This window comes from Eurytemora carolleeae, unplaced genomic scaffold (genome assembly GCF_000591075.1).
Source record: "Eurytemora carolleeae unplaced genomic scaffold, Eaff_2.0 scaffold847, whole genome shotgun sequence".
Taxonomy (NCBI): domain Eukaryota; kingdom Metazoa; phylum Arthropoda; class Copepoda; order Calanoida; family Temoridae; genus Eurytemora; species Eurytemora carolleeae.
Genome location: NW_019396940.1, coordinates 93617 through 112633, shown reverse-complemented (window position 1 = coordinate 112633; position 19017 = coordinate 93617). Strand labels below are relative to the sequence as shown.

At 32.9% G+C, this 19017-nt stretch overlaps 3 protein-coding genes across 3 annotated transcripts in view; all 3 read left to right on the top strand.

The window, feature by feature from the left end:
- Positions 1–4937, top strand: part of LOC111710344 (transforming acidic coiled-coil-containing protein 3) — a gene marked incomplete in the record, with an annotated part of 9446 nt that extends 4509 nt beyond the window's left edge. Inside the window, 5 exon segments of the mRNA XM_023484407.1 lie at positions 1107–1211; positions 3105–3158; positions 3253–3288; positions 3475–3510; positions 4510–4937. Of these exon segments, the coding sequence (XP_023340175.1) occupies positions 1107–1211; positions 3105–3158; positions 3253–3288; positions 3475–3510; positions 4510–4656 (378 nt within the window).
- On the top strand, positions 4697–6357 carry LOC111710347 (uncharacterized). The gene is made up of 2 exons (XM_023484410.1): positions 4697–5412; positions 5743–6357. Exon 1 carries the CDS (start codon positions 4723–4725, stop codon positions 5284–5286), a length of 564 nt encoding a protein of 187 aa, XP_023340178.1. The 5' UTR covers positions 4697–4722; the 3' UTR covers positions 5287–5412; positions 5743–6357.
- Positions 6358–9814: 3457 nt separating this feature from the next.
- Positions 9815–18907, top strand: LOC111710340 (elongation of very long chain fatty acids protein AAEL008004). Its single transcript, XM_023484401.1, has 10 exons — positions 9815–9902; positions 10523–10576; positions 11335–11381; positions 12766–12855; positions 14707–14808; positions 15951–16014; positions 16280–16440; positions 17294–17419; positions 18065–18164; positions 18475–18907. Exons 1-10 carry the CDS (start codon positions 9819–9821, stop codon positions 18559–18561), a joined length of 915 nt encoding a protein of 304 aa, XP_023340169.1. The 5' UTR covers positions 9815–9818; the 3' UTR covers positions 18562–18907.
- The last annotated feature ends 110 nt before the right edge of the window (positions 18908–19017 follow it).

Below are 19017 nucleotides of genomic sequence, written 5' to 3'. Positions count from 1 at the left end.
TACCCCCCCCCCACATCTCCAACTCAAATTAAATCCAAAAAATTAGTTCATTTAATGCAGAATTACTGGCATGACTAATCCCGTTATTATCTTGTTTGATTGCGTTTGGGATTTTGAACTTTTTTCTGAACAGTTCTTCAGGACTGTTTAAAAACAGGCAATATTTGATATAAATGGAAATTACCTAAAGTGTTATGCAAGGCCGGTGTATATATTTTTGAAAAATCATTCCCCCCCCCGTGCCACTTCTGAAAATAATTTTTCCTTTTCGTATAATGTAGTTTATTTTTCTGAATTGGGAGAAAGAAATAGATTTTTGGTAAAAGTATAAAAAAAAGAGGTAAAACAAATGCTTATTATGTATAATTTTACATTTTCCCAGAGATTTGAAATTTCGGGCTTTTCAAAGAAACATAAATTCTATTTTGTGACCCCTTCTCCGAAATAAAAAGATTCTTTAACACTTTTTCTCCGAACCTACCGCGGATAAAAATGGTTTAAACGATAAGGAAAATAGATATAACATGAGTTTTTTATACTTTATTTAGAAGATATTCTCTTCATTGATTTATTTGTCTTCAGGGAGTTGAATTACATACAAACACAGATGCAAAAAGATCACAGGAAAACAATAATTTCAACTAATAAAATAAAAACTAATAAAAAATAAAGTGTTTCCGACTTTTTAGGACTAATATGACTAGAGCTGAAAACTTCAGAATCGTGGATATTGAGATTAATGCGTGATCCTCTCTTTTTAATAATATCGAGACTAACCTAATCTTCTACTTGTATCCTGAAAAGTGAATAAAATTCAACCAATCAGAGTTGCGTATATGAAGCCGATAAATTTGAAATTTTGCGCGCAATTTAAGATTATATACAGAAATGGGAGGAACACTCTAATTTAGAAAAACCGGTTTATGATTTTTCTCCACTATATCCAAGAAAGAACGGCTTAAGAAGAAAATCTAAAGTGTGTTCATTGGATATAAAACCCGTTGAGGATCAATGCTTAACTCGTAAAAATTCAAAAGGTGGAGAACAATGTTTGATCTCGAGATTCACAATAGAAAAGTTCTGACTTTTGAACATTTTATATTTAGGTTAGAATAGAAAGCGAGGAACAGATGAAGCAAGTTCTAGAAGAATATGAAAAAACCATATCAGAGCTGATAGCTGATAATAAAGCAGAGAAAACTAAACTAGAGGTAAATATTAAAGCTGATAGCTGATAATAAAGCAGAGAAAACTAAACTAGAGGTAAATATTAAAGCTGATAGCTGATAATAAAGCAGAGAAAACGAAACTAGAGGTAAATATTAAAGCTGATAGCTGATAATAAAGCAGAGAAAACGAAACAAGAGGTAAATATTAAAGCTGATAGCTGATAATAAAGCAGAGAAAACGAAACAAGAGGTAAATAATACAGCTGATAGCTGATAATAAAGCAGAATTAACTAAACTAGAGGTAAATATTACAGCTGATAGCTGATAGTAAAGCAGAGAAAACTAAACTAGAGGTAAATATTACAGCTGATAGCTGATAATAAGAGAAAACTAAACTTGAGGTAAATATCAAAGCTGATAGCTGATAATAAAACAGAGAAAACTGAACTAGAGGTAAATATTAAAGCTGAAAGGAGACTTACTCATTAACACCTTGATTGATTTGTCTCAAAATGTTGATTGGGAACTCGAAAGAACCACGGATATGTTTTAAGCTGGGGTTAAATAACTATTTATAACCCTACTGGTTGAAGGGAGGCGAGGTATAAAGTATTTGAGCCAAAAACTTTTCTTTTTCAAGAGGGTTCGAGACTTTTTTGGTTAAAAATCGCATCAAAAAAGTCTCGAACCCTCTAGAAAAAGGAATGTTTTTGGCGAAAATACTTACCCTTCAACCAGTAGGGTTTTAGGTAATTTTTTGCCCTGAAAATTATTAAGAAATATGAATTTAAATGTTAAAACTATCAAAATAAATAAATACACAAAAATGGCACGTCAATTATTTAGCATGTAATAAAGTTTAAACTTTTAAAAAGTACATATTATACCCATGTATATAAAGTATCTAAAAGTTAAGGAATTAATTAGACGACCTTTCAATAGATTTTGAATCGAAATAAAACAATTGTAGGATTAAATATCTAACATATACACAAAGCAATATAGTACAATCCATAGTGATGATTTTCTCCCATCCCAGGCCTCCAGGGCTACCAGTAATGAAGAATAATAATCTGCTTCTCCTAGAGTGTGGAAAAGATGCAGAACAAAAATATTATTTCGGTTTTACTACATTTATTGATTTAGGGTTCCCTGGTATCCCAATTTCTTAAGATCCCAGTCTACTTTTCTACCATAAGCATAGGACCGTCAGGGTTTAACCTACCTGCATTTCAGAGAGCTTTGTTCTATTCTCAAATATTAATGCTGGAAGATGATCATTCAAAAAAATAATGCGGGAACTTCATAGCAAAAAAACGCAAATATTGAAAGGTGTACTCAGCTGGGGTGATATTTATTTCTTTTAAACCCATAAGAAAATAGTGAAAATTTTACCCAAGCTCAGCTGGAAATATATGGGTTTCAGGATATGTTCACCATGGATTAAAAAGAGGCGACCCAGGGCATAAAATCTTAGTTGAGTGTGTTGGGTTTTATTATCTAGAAAGTTAGTTTTATAAAATGTCGTTTTCTCAACCCACTGATAATGGAATGCTGCAGATATTTAGTTTCTTTAATTGAATAATTACATGAAGCTCTTTAAAACTGTTCCCGCATATTCCATGGCTATTTATTTATTTTTACAATTATTGAGATTCAGGTTTAATAATGTAAAATCCATTTTAAAAATGTCAAGACGACGTTTTATAAAGTCTTTTAATGTATCTGAAGGTCTGCAGGTATGCAGTTTGTGTAAGATTTAAGGATATCAGAGATCTGTGTTTAGGAGGAGTTAAATAAGATCCAGGAATTGAAGGATCAGGCCACTGAGGATCTGTAAAACTAATCCTCTGTGTTTAGGAGTAGTTAATTAAGATCCAGGAAGAGAAGGATCAGGCTACTGAGGATCTATTAAACTAATCCTCTGTGTTTAGGAGGAGCTAAAGAAGATCCAGGAAGAGAAGGATCAGGCTACTGAGGATCTATTAAACTAATCCTCTGTGTTTAGGAGGAGCTAAAGAAGATCCAGGAAGAGAAGGATCAGGCTACTGAGGATCTATTAAACTAATCCTCTGTGTTTAGGAGGAGCTAAAGAAGATCCAGGAAGAGAAGGATCAGGCTACTGAGGATCTATTAAACTAATCCTCTGTGTTTAGGAGGAGCTAAAGAAGATCCAGGAAGAGAAGGATCAGGCTACTGAGGATCTATTAAACTAATCCTCTGTGTTTAGGAGGAGCTAAAGAAGATCCAGGAAGAGAAGGATCAGGCTACTGAGGATCTATTAAACTAATCCTCTGTGTTTAGGAGGAGCTAAAGAAGATCCAGGAAGAGAAGGATCAGGCTACTGAGGATCTATTAAACTAATCCTCTGTGTTTAGGAGGAGCTAAAGAANTTTATATTTAGTGTCAGCCATCTTCTTTATATCTAGTTTCATTCATCTTGTTTATATCTAGTTTCAGCCAAATAGACTTTAGTACAATAGATGGTAACGTAGAATTTGTACACTCTCAGTACAGTTGTAATCTGTCGTCACAATTGTCAATTCAGGTTTTGTGTTCGACAAAATCATCAATAATAGTGATAATTTTAGAATAAAGTGCTTTTCTTACAGTAAAATAAGTGCAATTTTATTTGTTCTTTAGTTTCTGTTTTTACACTTTTTTATTTAATTTTGGAAAATATGTCAACTAATTTGAGAAATTTCGTTTTTTGTTATATTTGACACTTATGACGTCGTGCATAATTAGTTAATTTCTCTGTTGTAACCTATTGTACTTGATAATCTATTTGGTTTCAGCCATCTTGTTTATATCTAGTGTCAGCCGTCTTTCTTACATCTAGTATCAGCCATCTTGTTTATATCTAGTTTTAACCGAAGGTGTATCTTTTGACCTATGCATGTATGCTATACTATACTTCTGACCTACACCACATACGCTATACTACACTTCCGACATACTAGCAAGTGGTTTTACAGGTGTAAGTTGGACATGTGATAGCAGCACCCGGCCCACTAGACTGTCCTAGCCGCGGCGCTCGGCCTCGAAAATTGTCTAAATCTAATCTAACCCTAAAAAAATATAAAATAAAACAGCTGTCGTAGGTCCTATATTGCAGTAGATCGGAAGTTCAGTAGAAGGGATATTGCGTATAGAAGATGTAACTTTACCTGTTAACCTTCTTGTTAATATCTAGTATCATCCATCTTAGTATCATCCATCTTGTTAATATCTGGTATCATCCATATTTCTGATCTTGTGTGGTTAACTGATTGATTATCTGATAGATTGATTTATTGATTTACTAAATAAATGATTTATTTATTGTGTTTTGTTCAGGATGCCGAGATAGCTAAGCTGACTGCTCGCCTGCGTAAAGCTGAGATGCAGGCTACTAGGTTGGAGAGGGAGGTGGACATGAAGGCGAAGGAGAACCAGGAGCTCACCAATATATGTGATGAACTTATCAGCAAGGTTGGATCTTGACACAACACAAGTACAGACAATCAGGCGCTGAGCGCTCATCCCTCGAGTTCTCAGGAGTCGTATATCATGCGTTCTAGACCACCTGGTTCTCCGGGATATACCAGGATATCAGGTCAACCTAGACCTGGTTCTCCTGATTTTACAAGGATATCAGGACAACCTAGATCTAGATCCTCCACCTCACGTCCAGTAGATCCTAGCTCCTCTCCTCTTCAACCCCACCACGTGACCCCCCGGCGTATCCGTGATTATACTAGTGATCAGGAGAGTAGGGATAGAAACTCTAATCTTACCAGACCCACGCTCCGCCGTCAAAATACGTTCTCTCTCTCCTCCAGCCGGAGACCAGTCTCAGACGGGTTTTACGACTCCAACTCCCGAACTTTGGAGCGTAAACCGAGGCCCGTTTCCGGATCGGCGACGGGGGAAAGGATAGAGATATCGCAACGGCAAACCGTTCGATCGTTGTATCGAAACTCCGCGCCCCCGGACTCTGCTGATTCATATCGGCGGGAGGCGGGGCGAGAGGCGGAGTTCCGCCGTAGTTCTCACGCCAGTTGTCATGTGAGGGTTGAAACACCGCCGATGGGGCGAAGGTTCACTTCGTCGCCGCGTTCGCGAAAAATTTGACGCTCCATCTCTCTTCAACTCTTTTAGGCCATTACCACATTTAACATTTTTTAAGTATGTTTAGTTTGAACACTCTTACACATTCGTTTATAATCAAACAAAGTTTTTGTGATTTAAGATTTTTTTGTAAGTAAACATTTTTCCACCTTAGGGAATTTAGTTTCAAACTTTTCATAGCAGTTATCATATTAACATAAAAGATAATCTGTTAAAACTGTCTTGACAATCAACAATTTTTTATAATACTCAAACATGTCACTTCTATAGATTTTAAGAAGAAAACTTGGTGGTAATACGTATCTACAAATGCATTTATCAGGATAAAGAATTTTAGATTTATCGTTTTTTCGAGGCTTAGTGTTGCACTAACATTTGCTGTCACATTGTTTATGAACTTTAAATTTTTATTTTGATGTACTTAACTTCTGATACAATAAGACAGTAAAAAGTATTAAGACATGACTAAAATTTATTATATTTTTGGCGATAGTCAAAGAAATTTAATTACTTGACCCATTAAATGTTATTACGAATTTAATTACTGCAATTGTGTGATAATTGAGCAAATTAATTTATTAAATTATTGTTCACTTTAAACAGAGCATTTATTAATTATGAATGTTTTATCATGTCAGGGACTTTCGAGGTAATTTTCAAGGGATATCCCGCTGATTAAGTGGCATGTTCGATTTACAACTGTAGTTTTTTTTAACCTTCTGTCTTATCAAGGTTCTAGATATCCGTAATTTTCTAACTGAAAGCTGGGACCAATAAAAGTATTTTCTAATTTATCACATTATTTACGAAGGTATTGTGTTTTCAGCTAGATTAATAAGGATATCTTCGTCATCCTTAGACTAAGGTATAAGGGTACCATTGTGAATCGGACTTTGCGCTCTACAAACTGGGGTTCACCTGAAAATGCGTCAGCAGTCCCTTTAATTTGTATTTTATTCAATTAAAACCGTACAGTACAACTAGTACAACTAGTACACGTAGTACACGTTCACATAGTACATGGAGTAGAAGTGTACATTTATTATGTCTAATTAATAAATCATTGTAAAGAAATTGTTGTTTTTTTTGTCGGACCTATCATAGTTGGTTGTATTGATGTTGGTAATTGACAGTTGATTTTACAGTTATATATTGTTTTTGTATAAATTAATTCACTAGTGCGGATGAAAAAATATCTTAAAAATATATGAAAATGGGTATCAAAATTTCAGTCTTGAAACTCTGTAATTTTGAATTAAAGTTGCAAAAATTTACATCGTTTTGAATTAACGTACAAGCTTAAGAAAAGAAAATTTATCCGGTTACATATAAGAAATTATAACATTTTTTCTCGATAGCTTTTCAAAAACGGAGTTATTATTCAGAACATAAGATTTTAATCTTGCGAGTAATTTACTTTAGTGTATGTGATGATTATCCGTTAATACCGTTTCCATATCATGTTTTTCAGGAACCGTACTATTGGAAATATTTCAAGATTAAATTTAAAATTTCTAAGCTAAGTGAGAACTAGAAAACAACTTTAGACTTTTAGTGGTCCAATTGACATGAGACGCAGCAATAGAGTAGTGTAAACAGACCCATTTCACTAAATTAAAGCTTTAATACAGTGAAACCCTTAATAACGAATACATTGGAAGAATTTATCAAATGTCGTCTTGACAATTTTTCAATGAGTTTTATACTATATTACTTAAATTTCAGTATTTGCGAAAATAAATAAATAGTGGAACAGTTTTAAAGAGTTCCATATAATCATTTAATTAAAAAACTAAATATCTGCAACATTCCATTATCAGAAAGTAAAGAATACGACATTTGATGAATTCTTTCCATGTATTCGTTATTAAGGGTTTCACTGTAGGTATCTAGAAAAACAACTTGCTTTGTAACATCAATAAATACACTTAGTATTGCTATAATGTCGTCTTCGTGTTCCATTGTTTTCTGGCTATCAACGTATCTAATTATAAAGTTTGTCAATTTTTCTACAGGGTGTCCAAAAAAACATGGGAATTCAGTGACGAATTCGTTATCGTCTTTGTTATGAATTAGCATTGTAATACCTAATTTCAAAAGACATGATATTTTTATGTCTGCTAGAGTTTATGTTATGAAAAGGGTAAAAGACTTTAAAGATGTGTCCATAATGTCTCCGCAAGATGAACAGTGAAGACGGACAAGTTTATTCTGTTTGTATACTGCAATTTTCTTGTTTTACTAAGTTCAACCGTATGCAGTCAAAACATAAACAAACAAAATGTGAACATAACAGACGAAACTCTTACAGATTACAGCTTTCTCAGTAGGTATCGCTATACTAAATCAAAGAATTATTTAAAAAGACGATATCGAATTCGTCACTGAATTCCCATGTTTATTGGAACACCCTGTAGTTTAAAACTTTCGAAGTATATTATCACGGTTCTATGTATTCTGTAGGATCGTGTATAGATGATAAGCAATTATTCTGACGAGTCATCATTTAATCAATTCACTATCGTGTAATGTAAAGTGGAAAGGGATCTCATGGTCTCAGAAAAAGGGAGAATTAGGATGAGAGCTATAAATGGACTCAAAATCCCTTTTAAAGGGAGAATTAGGTTGAGAGCTATAATTGGACTTAAAATCCATTTTAAATGGAGAATTAGGTTTAGAGCTATAAATGGACTTAAAATCCCTTTTAAAGGGAGAATTAGGTTGAGAGCAATAACTGGACTTAAAATCCCTTTTAAAGGAAGAATTAGGATGAGAGCCATAAATGGACTTAAAATCCCTTTTATAAAGGGAGAATTAGGATGAGAGCTATAAATGGACTTAAAATCCCTTATAAAAGGAGAATTATCGGGAAATCATGTTTTTAATTTTAGATTGACAAAGGTTCTATTTTAGTGTCTTGTAATAAAATGTTGAATAGAAACGGTGATAGTAACGAAGATTCTTATTTTTAATTTAAAAACTAATCATTTCCAACTGTGGTTTATTTTCCAATATTTTCCTTCTATGTTTTCAGATACAATTTAAAGGATACCGTTATGAATCGGAAATGCTACATTATTAAAGTGTATTTATGGTTTATCCTTTACTCCCTTCCTAGTTTTTTCCCATAACAGTTCATTAATGAAACTTGACACCCCTCCCAACTTCACACTTTTCTGAAGTAGGTCTACGTTTTCTTATTTTAATGGACGGAAAGGGAACTTTCACTGAATGCAGTTCAGTGGGGTCATTTCGAAAAATCTTTAGATTATTGTGATACAATTTTTCATTTTAGCTTTATTTTGTTAATCTTATATAATAAAGCTCTTTGCTCATATATAGATGTTAGCTATAGCTGGCCAAACGGCTGGACCAAGTTGGCTGAATTTTTTTGAGGGAACCCAGGGGTACACTGAGGGTGACATAGGCAAAAAAAAAATTTACTTTTTTATTTAACTTTAGTTATTAGCTAGTCATACATTCCAGCTTTTTTCTAGTAAACTAAATAAATAATACACTTAAAAACAGCCTTTTTGACCTAAGAATTACTTTATTATCTTTAAAAAAGTTAAAGATTTATCTCAAATCTGATTCATAAGGGGGGGGGGTGCCCCATCTGTAGGATCACAGAGGGGCACAAGTAAGAGCCCGGCCCCCCTTCTCAATCCCTGATATAAGAAAAGAACTGATCTAAAGTTTGAGGATGAATATTCTAAGAATAGGAGAATAAAAAAGTAAAGGTTGTGTTTAAGCTAATCAATATAAAGGTTAGAATACGTTCATCAGTTCATTCTTGTTGCTATCATAGAATACAGATCATCGGAGCTAAGAACGTTAGTGTTAGATACTCATAATCCCGATATCTACTGTGGGTACTTTTAATTTGAGGATCTATAAAAACTAACCTTTTATAACTTTATTTAAGTTATTTCTCTCCCGTTCAAAGCTCACTGTAACCCATGACTGGGTACAATTACACTGCGGTTATTGAATAAACATTAAATTAATCTGCAGATTAACAAAGATCGAGATCATGCAATACAAGAGCTCTCACCTCTAATCTAACAATTTAAAATACTTGGGTTAACAAAAACGATTTAAAATAACAATTCTAAAATTTTTTTGGAATTACTCCATAACGTTCTCAAAGCTAGTACGTCATTTATTTGAAAAACCCTTGAAAAATATGAATAATAAGCACATGACCTTTTTTGCTTTTTTAAAAGCTCTCTAGCACCAAAACCATTACGGTTTTTTATCTAATTTGTTTAATAAGCTAGCCCTGGAAAATTGGTTCACTTAACTCCCCCCCCCCTCCTGAGTCTATAGATTAAGATTTTATAGGGTTTAAAATAAAATGTGTGCAATTAAAGAAAACAAAAGTACTTCTACAAAATACAATTTAAATTAATTTTGTTCATTTTGTTCAAAAATTTTAAAAGCCTTTTAAATTCTAACAAACAACTTCCTTGCGCATCACTAATCAGTAATCAATTATATGCAGAGATGGATTAAAATTTGTTTAAGAAGATAAAATGGAATTGAATGAGGAGAGAATGGATTGTAGACTGATGGATTTAGATGTTGGAGACATGAATGAATTTATGAATGGATTAAAGGCATGAATTCATAACATTTTTTTCAAAAAAAATTGAATAGAACACACATGAATTAGAACTGCGAAAAAAAAAGTTTTTAAATTTATTTTAAGTTATTATTTTATTAAAAATTGAAAGAAACGTCATTACAGTATAAAGATGCAAAGATGTCAATGCCCGATTCACAAGAGTATCTTTGAACCCTTTATCTGATCAATAATGTGGAAGGTGTGGGCGTATTCACAACAGTATCTTTGAACCCTTTATCTGATCAATAATGTGGAAGGTGTGGGCGTATTTCAAGCTTTAAAAGTGTTTAATTCTAATAATTCATGTAAAAGTGTAATGCTTTTCTGTAGAGAAACCACAATTGAAAATAATCAGTTTTCAAGATTATAAACATGGATAATTAATTCATACTTGATCAAAGCTTTAAAAAATCAAGGGTGCCGTTATGAATCGGACATAGCCATCTTTGAGTGGAGGTGCACTTGAAATTTCACTCACTTTCTCTTTAAAGAGTAAACTGTTATGAAGTTTCTTTCAATTTTTAATAAATTAATAACTTAAAATAAATTTGAAAAATCTTCTTTTTGCTTACATGGCTTTTTATTGATTTGTTATGATAATTTTTTTTAAAGAGCTGTGATGACGGTCTGGAGACTAGTGGTGTGAAAGTGTCCTTTATATCACAGGCAAACTTGTTCAGCTAATTTACCCATACTTTATTTTCTTTAAATCTTAAATTGTTCAAAAATGTTAAATAGCCTTTAGTTAAATTTTGTTTGGATAAGTTAGATATTTTCACGGACGGTACTACATCTACAGTACAGTACAGTACAGTACAGTACAGTACAGTACATTACAGTACAGTACAGTACAGTACAGTACAGTACAGTACAGTACAGTACAGTACAGTACAGTACAGTACAGTACAGTACAGTACAGTACAGTACAGTACAGTACAGTACATCTACTGTAGGACGGTACTACATCTACAGTACAGTACAGTACAGTACATCTACAGTAGGACGGTACTACATCTACAGTACAGTACAGTACAGTACATCTACAGTAGGACGGTACTACATTTACAGTAAGAACCAGAAAACTGGAATAAGAAGACGACATTAAATCAATTCATAAATGCCTGTGATGTTGTTACACAGCAAATAGGTTTACTAGTAACTTAACAATTGCTGTGTCTCATGTTCATTTGAATATATAACGTAATAAGATGAGTCTAAAAGTCGTCTTTATCTATTTCACGTTTTTCTTTTTCTCACTGTACATCCATACGCGTTTTTTTTAGTTTTTTTAACTACTATGAGTAATATACAATATTTTTTAGTCTGTCAAAATTCGAGACCATTCCCTTTATGAGCAATTGTTTTTTTTGTGATTTTAAAGGGGAGAATAAATTAAAAATATAAAAAACTGAACAAATTTGAAGATATTCGAGAAATATTACTTTCTAATGGAGTATCATAGAGACAAAAGGTAATCAAAGATATACATACAGGGTTACCTGGATCAGATATTAGAGACGACAACATGGAATTTATACTACTATCTATCTTATACTACTATCTATCTTATACTACTATCTATCTTATACTACTATCCTTATATTCATGATTCCCTGTAACTGTAAATGTTTCTTTCTTTTACAATTCATTAGATAAGCCATAAAGGGAAGGCAATATTCAAGGCAGAAATCGTCATATTCTAAGAGCTCCAAATTTGGAATATGTTAAATCTCTACCCGAATTAAGTTAAATCTCTATCCTGGATCAAGTAAATCTCTACCCCGGATTAAGGTAAATCTCTACTTCGGATTAAGCTAAATCTCTACCCCGGATTAAGTTAAGTCTCTACAATGTATTAAGTTAAGTCTCTACATTGTATTATGTTAAATCTCTATTTACCGGATTAAGCTAAATCTCTACAATGTATTAAGTTAAATCTCTACCCCGGATTAAGTTAAATCTCTACCCCGGATAAAGTTAAATCTCTACTTCGGATTAAGCGAAATCTCTACCCTGGATCAAGTTAAATCTCTACCCCGGATAAAGTTAAATCTCTACTTCGGATTAAGTGAAATCTCTACCCCGGATTAAGTTAAATCTCTGCCCCGGATTAAGTAAAATCTCTACCCCGGATTAAGTTAAATCTCTGCCCCGGATTAAGTTAAATCTCTGCCCCGGATTAAGTTAAATCTCTGCCCCGGATAAAGTAAAATCTCTACCCCGGATAAAGTTAAATCTCTACCCCGGATCAAGTTAAATCTCTACCCCAGATTAAGTTAAATCTCTACCCCGGATTAAGTTAAATCTCTATCCCGGATTAAGTTAAATCTCTACCCCGGATTAACATCTATTTCAGGGCTCAGTTTCATTTGCCATAATACTTTTGCCATAAATACTTTTGCCATAATTACATTTGCCATAATACATTTGCCATAAGTAACACTTGCCATAAATTACACTTGCCATAAGTTACACTTGCCATAATGGTTACACTTGCCATGATTACACTTGCTATAATTACACTTGCCATAATTAAAATTTGGTTAGAATTAACAAACATATAGATATATATTTTTTAATTGTGGTCTCAACGGTGCTCCATTGTGAGGAAATATGGAGCTGAACTTGAGTCCACTAGTCTGCTAAAAACAATGAATTAGAATTAGAAAATTATGACAAAAGTAATTATGGCAAGTGTAATTATGGCAAGTGTAACAATTATGGCAAGCGTAACTTATGGCAAGTGTGACTTATGGCAAGCGTAACTTATGGCAAGTGTTACTTATGGCAAAGATATTATGGCAAGTGTAATTATGGCAAAGATATTATGGCAAATGAAACTGAGCCTATTTCAGGGCTGACAACTTCCCCCTGATGTCCTCTGTATGGCCGACTCTAATGATCTGCATATCCTACATTATAATCGTCAAGTGGGCTGGACCCAGGTAATTACATTCAATTAATCTGGGACCGAATTTGATGAATTGGAGAGATTGCTGAACTGACTACCTCCGGTTTAAATCCCGAATCCCTGATTCAAACCCTCATAAATCTTGAACTTTGAATTAAAGATCACAGATGTTATGAATTCTGTATAGAACAAGAACAAGTCCGTCATCCTAGTTCAGTCGAAGGTTTAAAGGCTACTATTGAACAAAGCACTCAATTACGCCTACAGTCGTCCAGGCCCGTAGCTAGGAATTTGTAAGGGGGGGCACAAAATTAAAAAAGCATAGATGTATAAGTAGGGGGCGCGCTGCAATCGAAAAATTAATTTTACCTGAAAAAGTAAAAATAACATAGTATGGGCGCGCTGACGGTGAACATTTTTTTTAACCTAAAAAACTACTCAATAAGGCTCAAAATTAATAAATGCAGACTAGAAAATTAGATCTTGAACTTATCACACACTATTAAGAAAGATATTTTCCCTGTTTTCTTTCCCTTAAGTGCAATTCAGAAGCTGTAGGGTGTCCCACATCATATTAGATCTTTTCAAGCTCAAACTTGTGATTTTAGGGACTAACAGAAAATTAAAAAACAATAAATCACTTTAAAAAGTTTAAGATTACTATAAAGGTTTTCTTGCAGAAAATACTAAGATTTTCGAGGATTAAATGTGCGTATTTTGGCCTTAAAGCTTGTAGATAATCTAATATGATATGGAACGCTCTGTATGTGCATCAAAACTTGGCAAAAAAATGGAGGTATAATATGTAGACGTTTGAGTTCAACTATAAATAAATGTACTACTGAACATTATTGAACCATGAATTGAAGTTCAACTATAAACAAATGTACTACTGAACATTATTGAATCATGAATTGAAGTTCAACTATAAACAAATGTACTACTGACCATTATTGAATCATGAATTGAAGTTCAACTATAAACAAATGTACCTGAACATTATTGAATCATGAATTGAAGTTCAACTATAAACAAATGTACTACTGAACATTGTTGAACCATGAATTGAAGTTCAACTATAAATAAATGTACTACTGACCATTATTGAATCATGAATTGCCTGAAGATTTTCATACTTGAGCTTTTCTTGATATTTGGCATTTACATCATTTACTTATTTTCTTGAAACTAAAATTTGAAAAAACTCCCCTGGAAGCTTGAGGAATAGTACAGACAACTTCTCCTAAACCTGGCCATATTTTGTTTATTATCTAAATTTCTCTCCATGTTATTCTTTGCAGTACAATGGTTCATTAGAATCATTTATTTAAGAAAAGAAGGGATAAGCTGCTCAAAATACAAAAAACAATTATTTAAACCCTGTCATTTCACAAGACAGGATAGAAATAAAAATTCCCAAATAATTTATTTCAGAAAGCACTTAAAGTTTTCATTAATTTGAAGAAAAAATAATCCTTTAAACATAATATTGGTGACAAAAATAAGATTTTATGCCAATTTTCTTCCCTTTTTCCTTCTTTCTTTCATTTTTTGTTTCCTTCTTTTGATTTTTCATTTTCTTTTTTGTCTCATAAAGTGTGCCCCCCCTATTGGGGGTTAGAGGGGGCCCGTGACCCTGGGCCCCCTAGCAATGGGACTGTAAACAGTCCCTTTGAGTGCTTTTTGGTATGCGGATATATTTTTCAAATTTTAAAAGCAAGATTTAAAAAAAACTTCTTGAACAAACCAGAAGAAACGGTCACAAATTCAAGATTTGGATCGGAAAATATTCTTTTTCATAATGAACGAAACTCTGCGAATTGCTAAATTTTGCAAGAATTTTTTATCAGCTTAAAATTTAAATCGAATATTTAAATTGTGTCAGATTGATGAAGGATAGGAACCCCTTAAACATCAAGGGTTGGATGCTTCTCTACAATATCTTCCAAACTCTCTTCTCTCTCTGGGGGTTCATTCAAGGATGGAAGTAAGTTTTAAAAGGCACTGTCCATGTGATTTAAAGTAACCTTCTCTTCAAAGAAATCAACAAATATAATAAAAAGAGCTTCAGTAAAAACAGACATTTTTTTGCCTACACTGATAACATGAAATAGGAAGACGACTTTTAGAATCAAGATATAACTTCAAGTCCTATAAGCATGAGACACAGCAATTGTGCAGTGTAAACTAACCCATTTCACTAAATTAAAGATTTAATGAGAATATATTTGCTTTGTAACAACATCAAATACACTGAAGTACTGATATAATTTCGTCTTCACATTCCATTGTTTTCTGGTTATCACTGTATCAATTACCTTCGTTGTCTCTGCTGCATGTAGTGATAGTGAATAAAGTGCATAAAGTTGGATCGTTTTTTGCCTATATTTTTTTCATGGTCAAATTTGGCATAATGTAAAATGTAAAACATTTGTTTTTCTATCATTATGCCAAATGTTAACCCTGACAGGGAATATATGCATTAAACAACCAAAAACGAATCAAAAACGATCCTAAAACAAACGTTTCATAACGATCGTGTTATAATGAACATGTTATAGCGAACATGTTATAATGAACATATTATAACGAACGTGTTATAACGAACGTGTTATAACGAACGTGTTATAACGAACGTGTTGTAAAGAACGTGTTATAAAGAACGTGTTATAACGAATGTGTTATAACGAACGTGTTATAACGAACGTGTTTTAACGAACGTGTTATAACGAACGTGTTTTAAAGAACGTGTTATAACGAACGTGTTGTAACGAACGTGTTATAACGATCGTTTTTGGATTGTTTTGCCATTTTTTTTATAATTAAGGATAAAAATATGGCAAAGTTTAGAAAAAACAAATTTTAACAGGATAAAGTTTTGAAATCTTGGAAGTTTACTAAAAGTCTTTAAAAACTAACCAAAACAACTAATATTACTGGCTGCATGAGTCAGAAAGTCAGAGAACCCAATATTTAAATAATCAATTTTTTAATAGAAAATAATTTCTTTTTCTCAGATAACTTTGAAGCATGACACTTATATTTTAGAATAACGTTGGTCCTTTAAAACGAAATTTTCGTTAATTTTTTCTGTAAGAAAATTGTGATTTTTGAATTTGGAATTTTTAGATTTTACGTTTCCGGTTCCTACAGTTGGACTTGTGAACCAGTAGACTACTCAACTAATCCAGAGGTATCTTTTATCATTCAAACTTTTGTTCAAGCATTGATTTCCATCTTATGCAGTTCTACGGATTTATTTAGTTCCTCTTCGATATCCCTTGGTGATCATACCCTGCAGGGATATCCCGTGGTGATCATACCCTGCAGGGATATCCCGTGGTGATCATACCCCCTAATTAATTTTGCACGAACACTCCCTTTAATATCTATTAGAATTTGTTGTAAAATTGGTTTTCAAAACCCTGACCCATATTTATATTGCATATTATGTCTAGGCCTTACGTGCTCTGAATATGGCTTGGTGGTTTTATATCTCCAAGTTCATTGATCTATTGGACAGTATCTTCTTTATATTGACCAAGAAGTTTTCTCATCTAACCTTCCTTCATGTTTTCCACCATGGGATCATGCCTTTCCAGACCTGGTGGGGGGCCAGGTAGATATTATCTACGATATTATTGTGAAATTTATCATTCATACTCAGTTCATGCTCAGTTTCATTATAGCAGTTTTCACAGTGCTATAGTTTTAAACTAGCTGTAGTTATAGCATGTAGATATAAAATATAATTGGTTTTATGACTAATTCTAGCGCAATGCAAAATAATCTTTTATATAGGATTGTCTTCACCGATTCAAAACTGTACTTTTTAAACCTGAATGCAGGGAACAAAGTATTTATAAATCAAAAATCGACGCATTGCACATCCTTCGATAATTTAACACTATAGTTTCAATAGAAGTAAGTATTTCTATTTACTCTTTAGCCCCGATATAAGGATTTGTCTCTAATTGGAAGATGAGAAAGATAGAAAGATAGATGATAGTGAAAAGCAATTTCTATTGGTTAAGAATAGACACCAAACACATGTCTGAACCCTGATTGGATCAGAAGCTATTGGAATCGCATACAAGTGGGTTAAAGCTTTTTCAAGTAAAAGAATCGTTTTCAAGCTTTATTTTTTCTATTCTTACAGGTACTGTCAGCATAAATTCAAGTGACCTTCCTTTTTCCCGATTTTCAATGGTACCCTTAAACCCTTAGGTGTTAAATTCTGTTAATTTCTCCATTGTTTTCAGACAATTTTGTAGAGAAACCACGATTGAAAATAATCAGTTTTCAATAAACAAAAATATAAATATCTAATTCATAATTATCAGACAAAGCTTTTAAGGGTACCGTTGTGAATCGAATCTGGTTGAAATATTTTCTTTTCTTTTCCATGCAGAAAAGTGAAAAAAACCATGTAATTTATCGGAAAAAAATATCCTAACAATTTTTATTTCTAGATTTGTAGGAGGGGGGCATGGTGGATTTGCCGCATTTTTTAACTCTGGAGTTCACACAGTGATGTATCTGTACTATCTCCTGGCTGCATGTGGACCTAAGGTCTCTAAGTACCTCTGGTGGAAAAGGTAATGTATCTGTACTATCTCCTGGCTGCATGTGGACCTAAGGTCTCTAAGTATCTCTGGTGGAAAAGGTAATGTATCTGTACTTTCTCCTGGCAGCATGTGGACCTAAGGTCTCTAAGTATCTCTGGTGGAAAAGGTAATGTATCTGTACTATCTCCTGGCTGCATGTGGACCTAATGTCTCTAAGTATCTCTGGTGGAAAAGGTAGTGCAGAAATTTGTTACCAAAAATGGAAACATTTTTTGAAATCAAGCGCGAATAGAAGGTCAAATTTATGCGACATTACCATGGTTCGACTTTGTGACCTCGTGGCTCCTTTAGTTTTGATTTTAAGCAGAAGTATGAGAAAGCACAAGAGAAATTATAAACTTTTTTTCTTCTCACTAGCTCTTGAATTAGAAGGGCACTTCAACAAGATGAGCAATGATAAAACAATGTCCATCTCTACATAATTTCTAAAATGTTTTCGGATTTATAATTGTTTTCTCTTAGTTAAATTTTTACCTCAACGATAGATATTTACCAAATTAACTTATCAAAACAATTCAACAATTCATTTTTATTTTTTATTTTTGTCTTAAAATTTATGTTGAGTAAAGAATGTGCACAATAAAATTTATTTTAACCAACAATGCCCATCTGCAGGTACCTGACCAGCCTACAGATGATTCAGTTTGTTTTTGTATTCCTCCACGCTGTCCAACCTCTCTACCTAGACTGTGATTATCCTAAACTTGTTCCAAAGGTAAATACAAAGTTAGGTGGAGGTGAACCTCTTATTTTTTAGAGATGCATATCCGATTCACTGCTGTACCCTTTAAACCTTTATCAAAGTAATAATGAGAATGATATCGTAAACTGTTAAATTCTAAATTATCAATTTTCTGAGAGAAAAACAAGGATAACGATTTCATTATTGATCAAAAAAAGGTTTAAAAGCTGGTACCGTTCTTAATCGGACTTTATGAATGCTAGGCTAAATCAAAACTTTTTAAAACTTTTTAAAATTTATTTTATACATATCTTTGAATTTAAAAAGTTTTTTTTATTTGTAGGTTCTGATTGCTAACGCTCTGATCTTCTTCTTCCTTTTCTCAAACTTCTATTTCTTCGCGTACATCAAGAAAAAGAAATTAAACTAAAACATCAAGAAAAATAAAAATAAATTAAGTGTAAAAACCAATAAATTTCACGAAAATACAAAGAAACAGTCAATAATCTAAAAATCAACAAGATAAAAAATGAGGAATAGAAGGAAGACTGTTAAAATCAAGTTATGATTTTAAATAGTTCAATGGGCGTAAAACATGGCAATTGTGCGGTGCCCACGGATGACAAATTTTTTAAAATAGATGCGCGTGGTAGATTTTCCCATTCCAATGTGTCCCGTAATAACTAATCTAATTTTCAGCTCAAAATCTACAAAACTAAAGTTTGAAAAAGACCTACGTAGCTTCAAAATATTTTTTTTCTTGAATTATTATTTAATTTTCTTCGTAATTGTCCAGAAAGATATCCGTCGACATTTTTTTTTAAAATTTTCAAAATTTGCCGAGTTAAATAAAAAACCGCTAAAAAATGTACTTTTCAAAGAAACG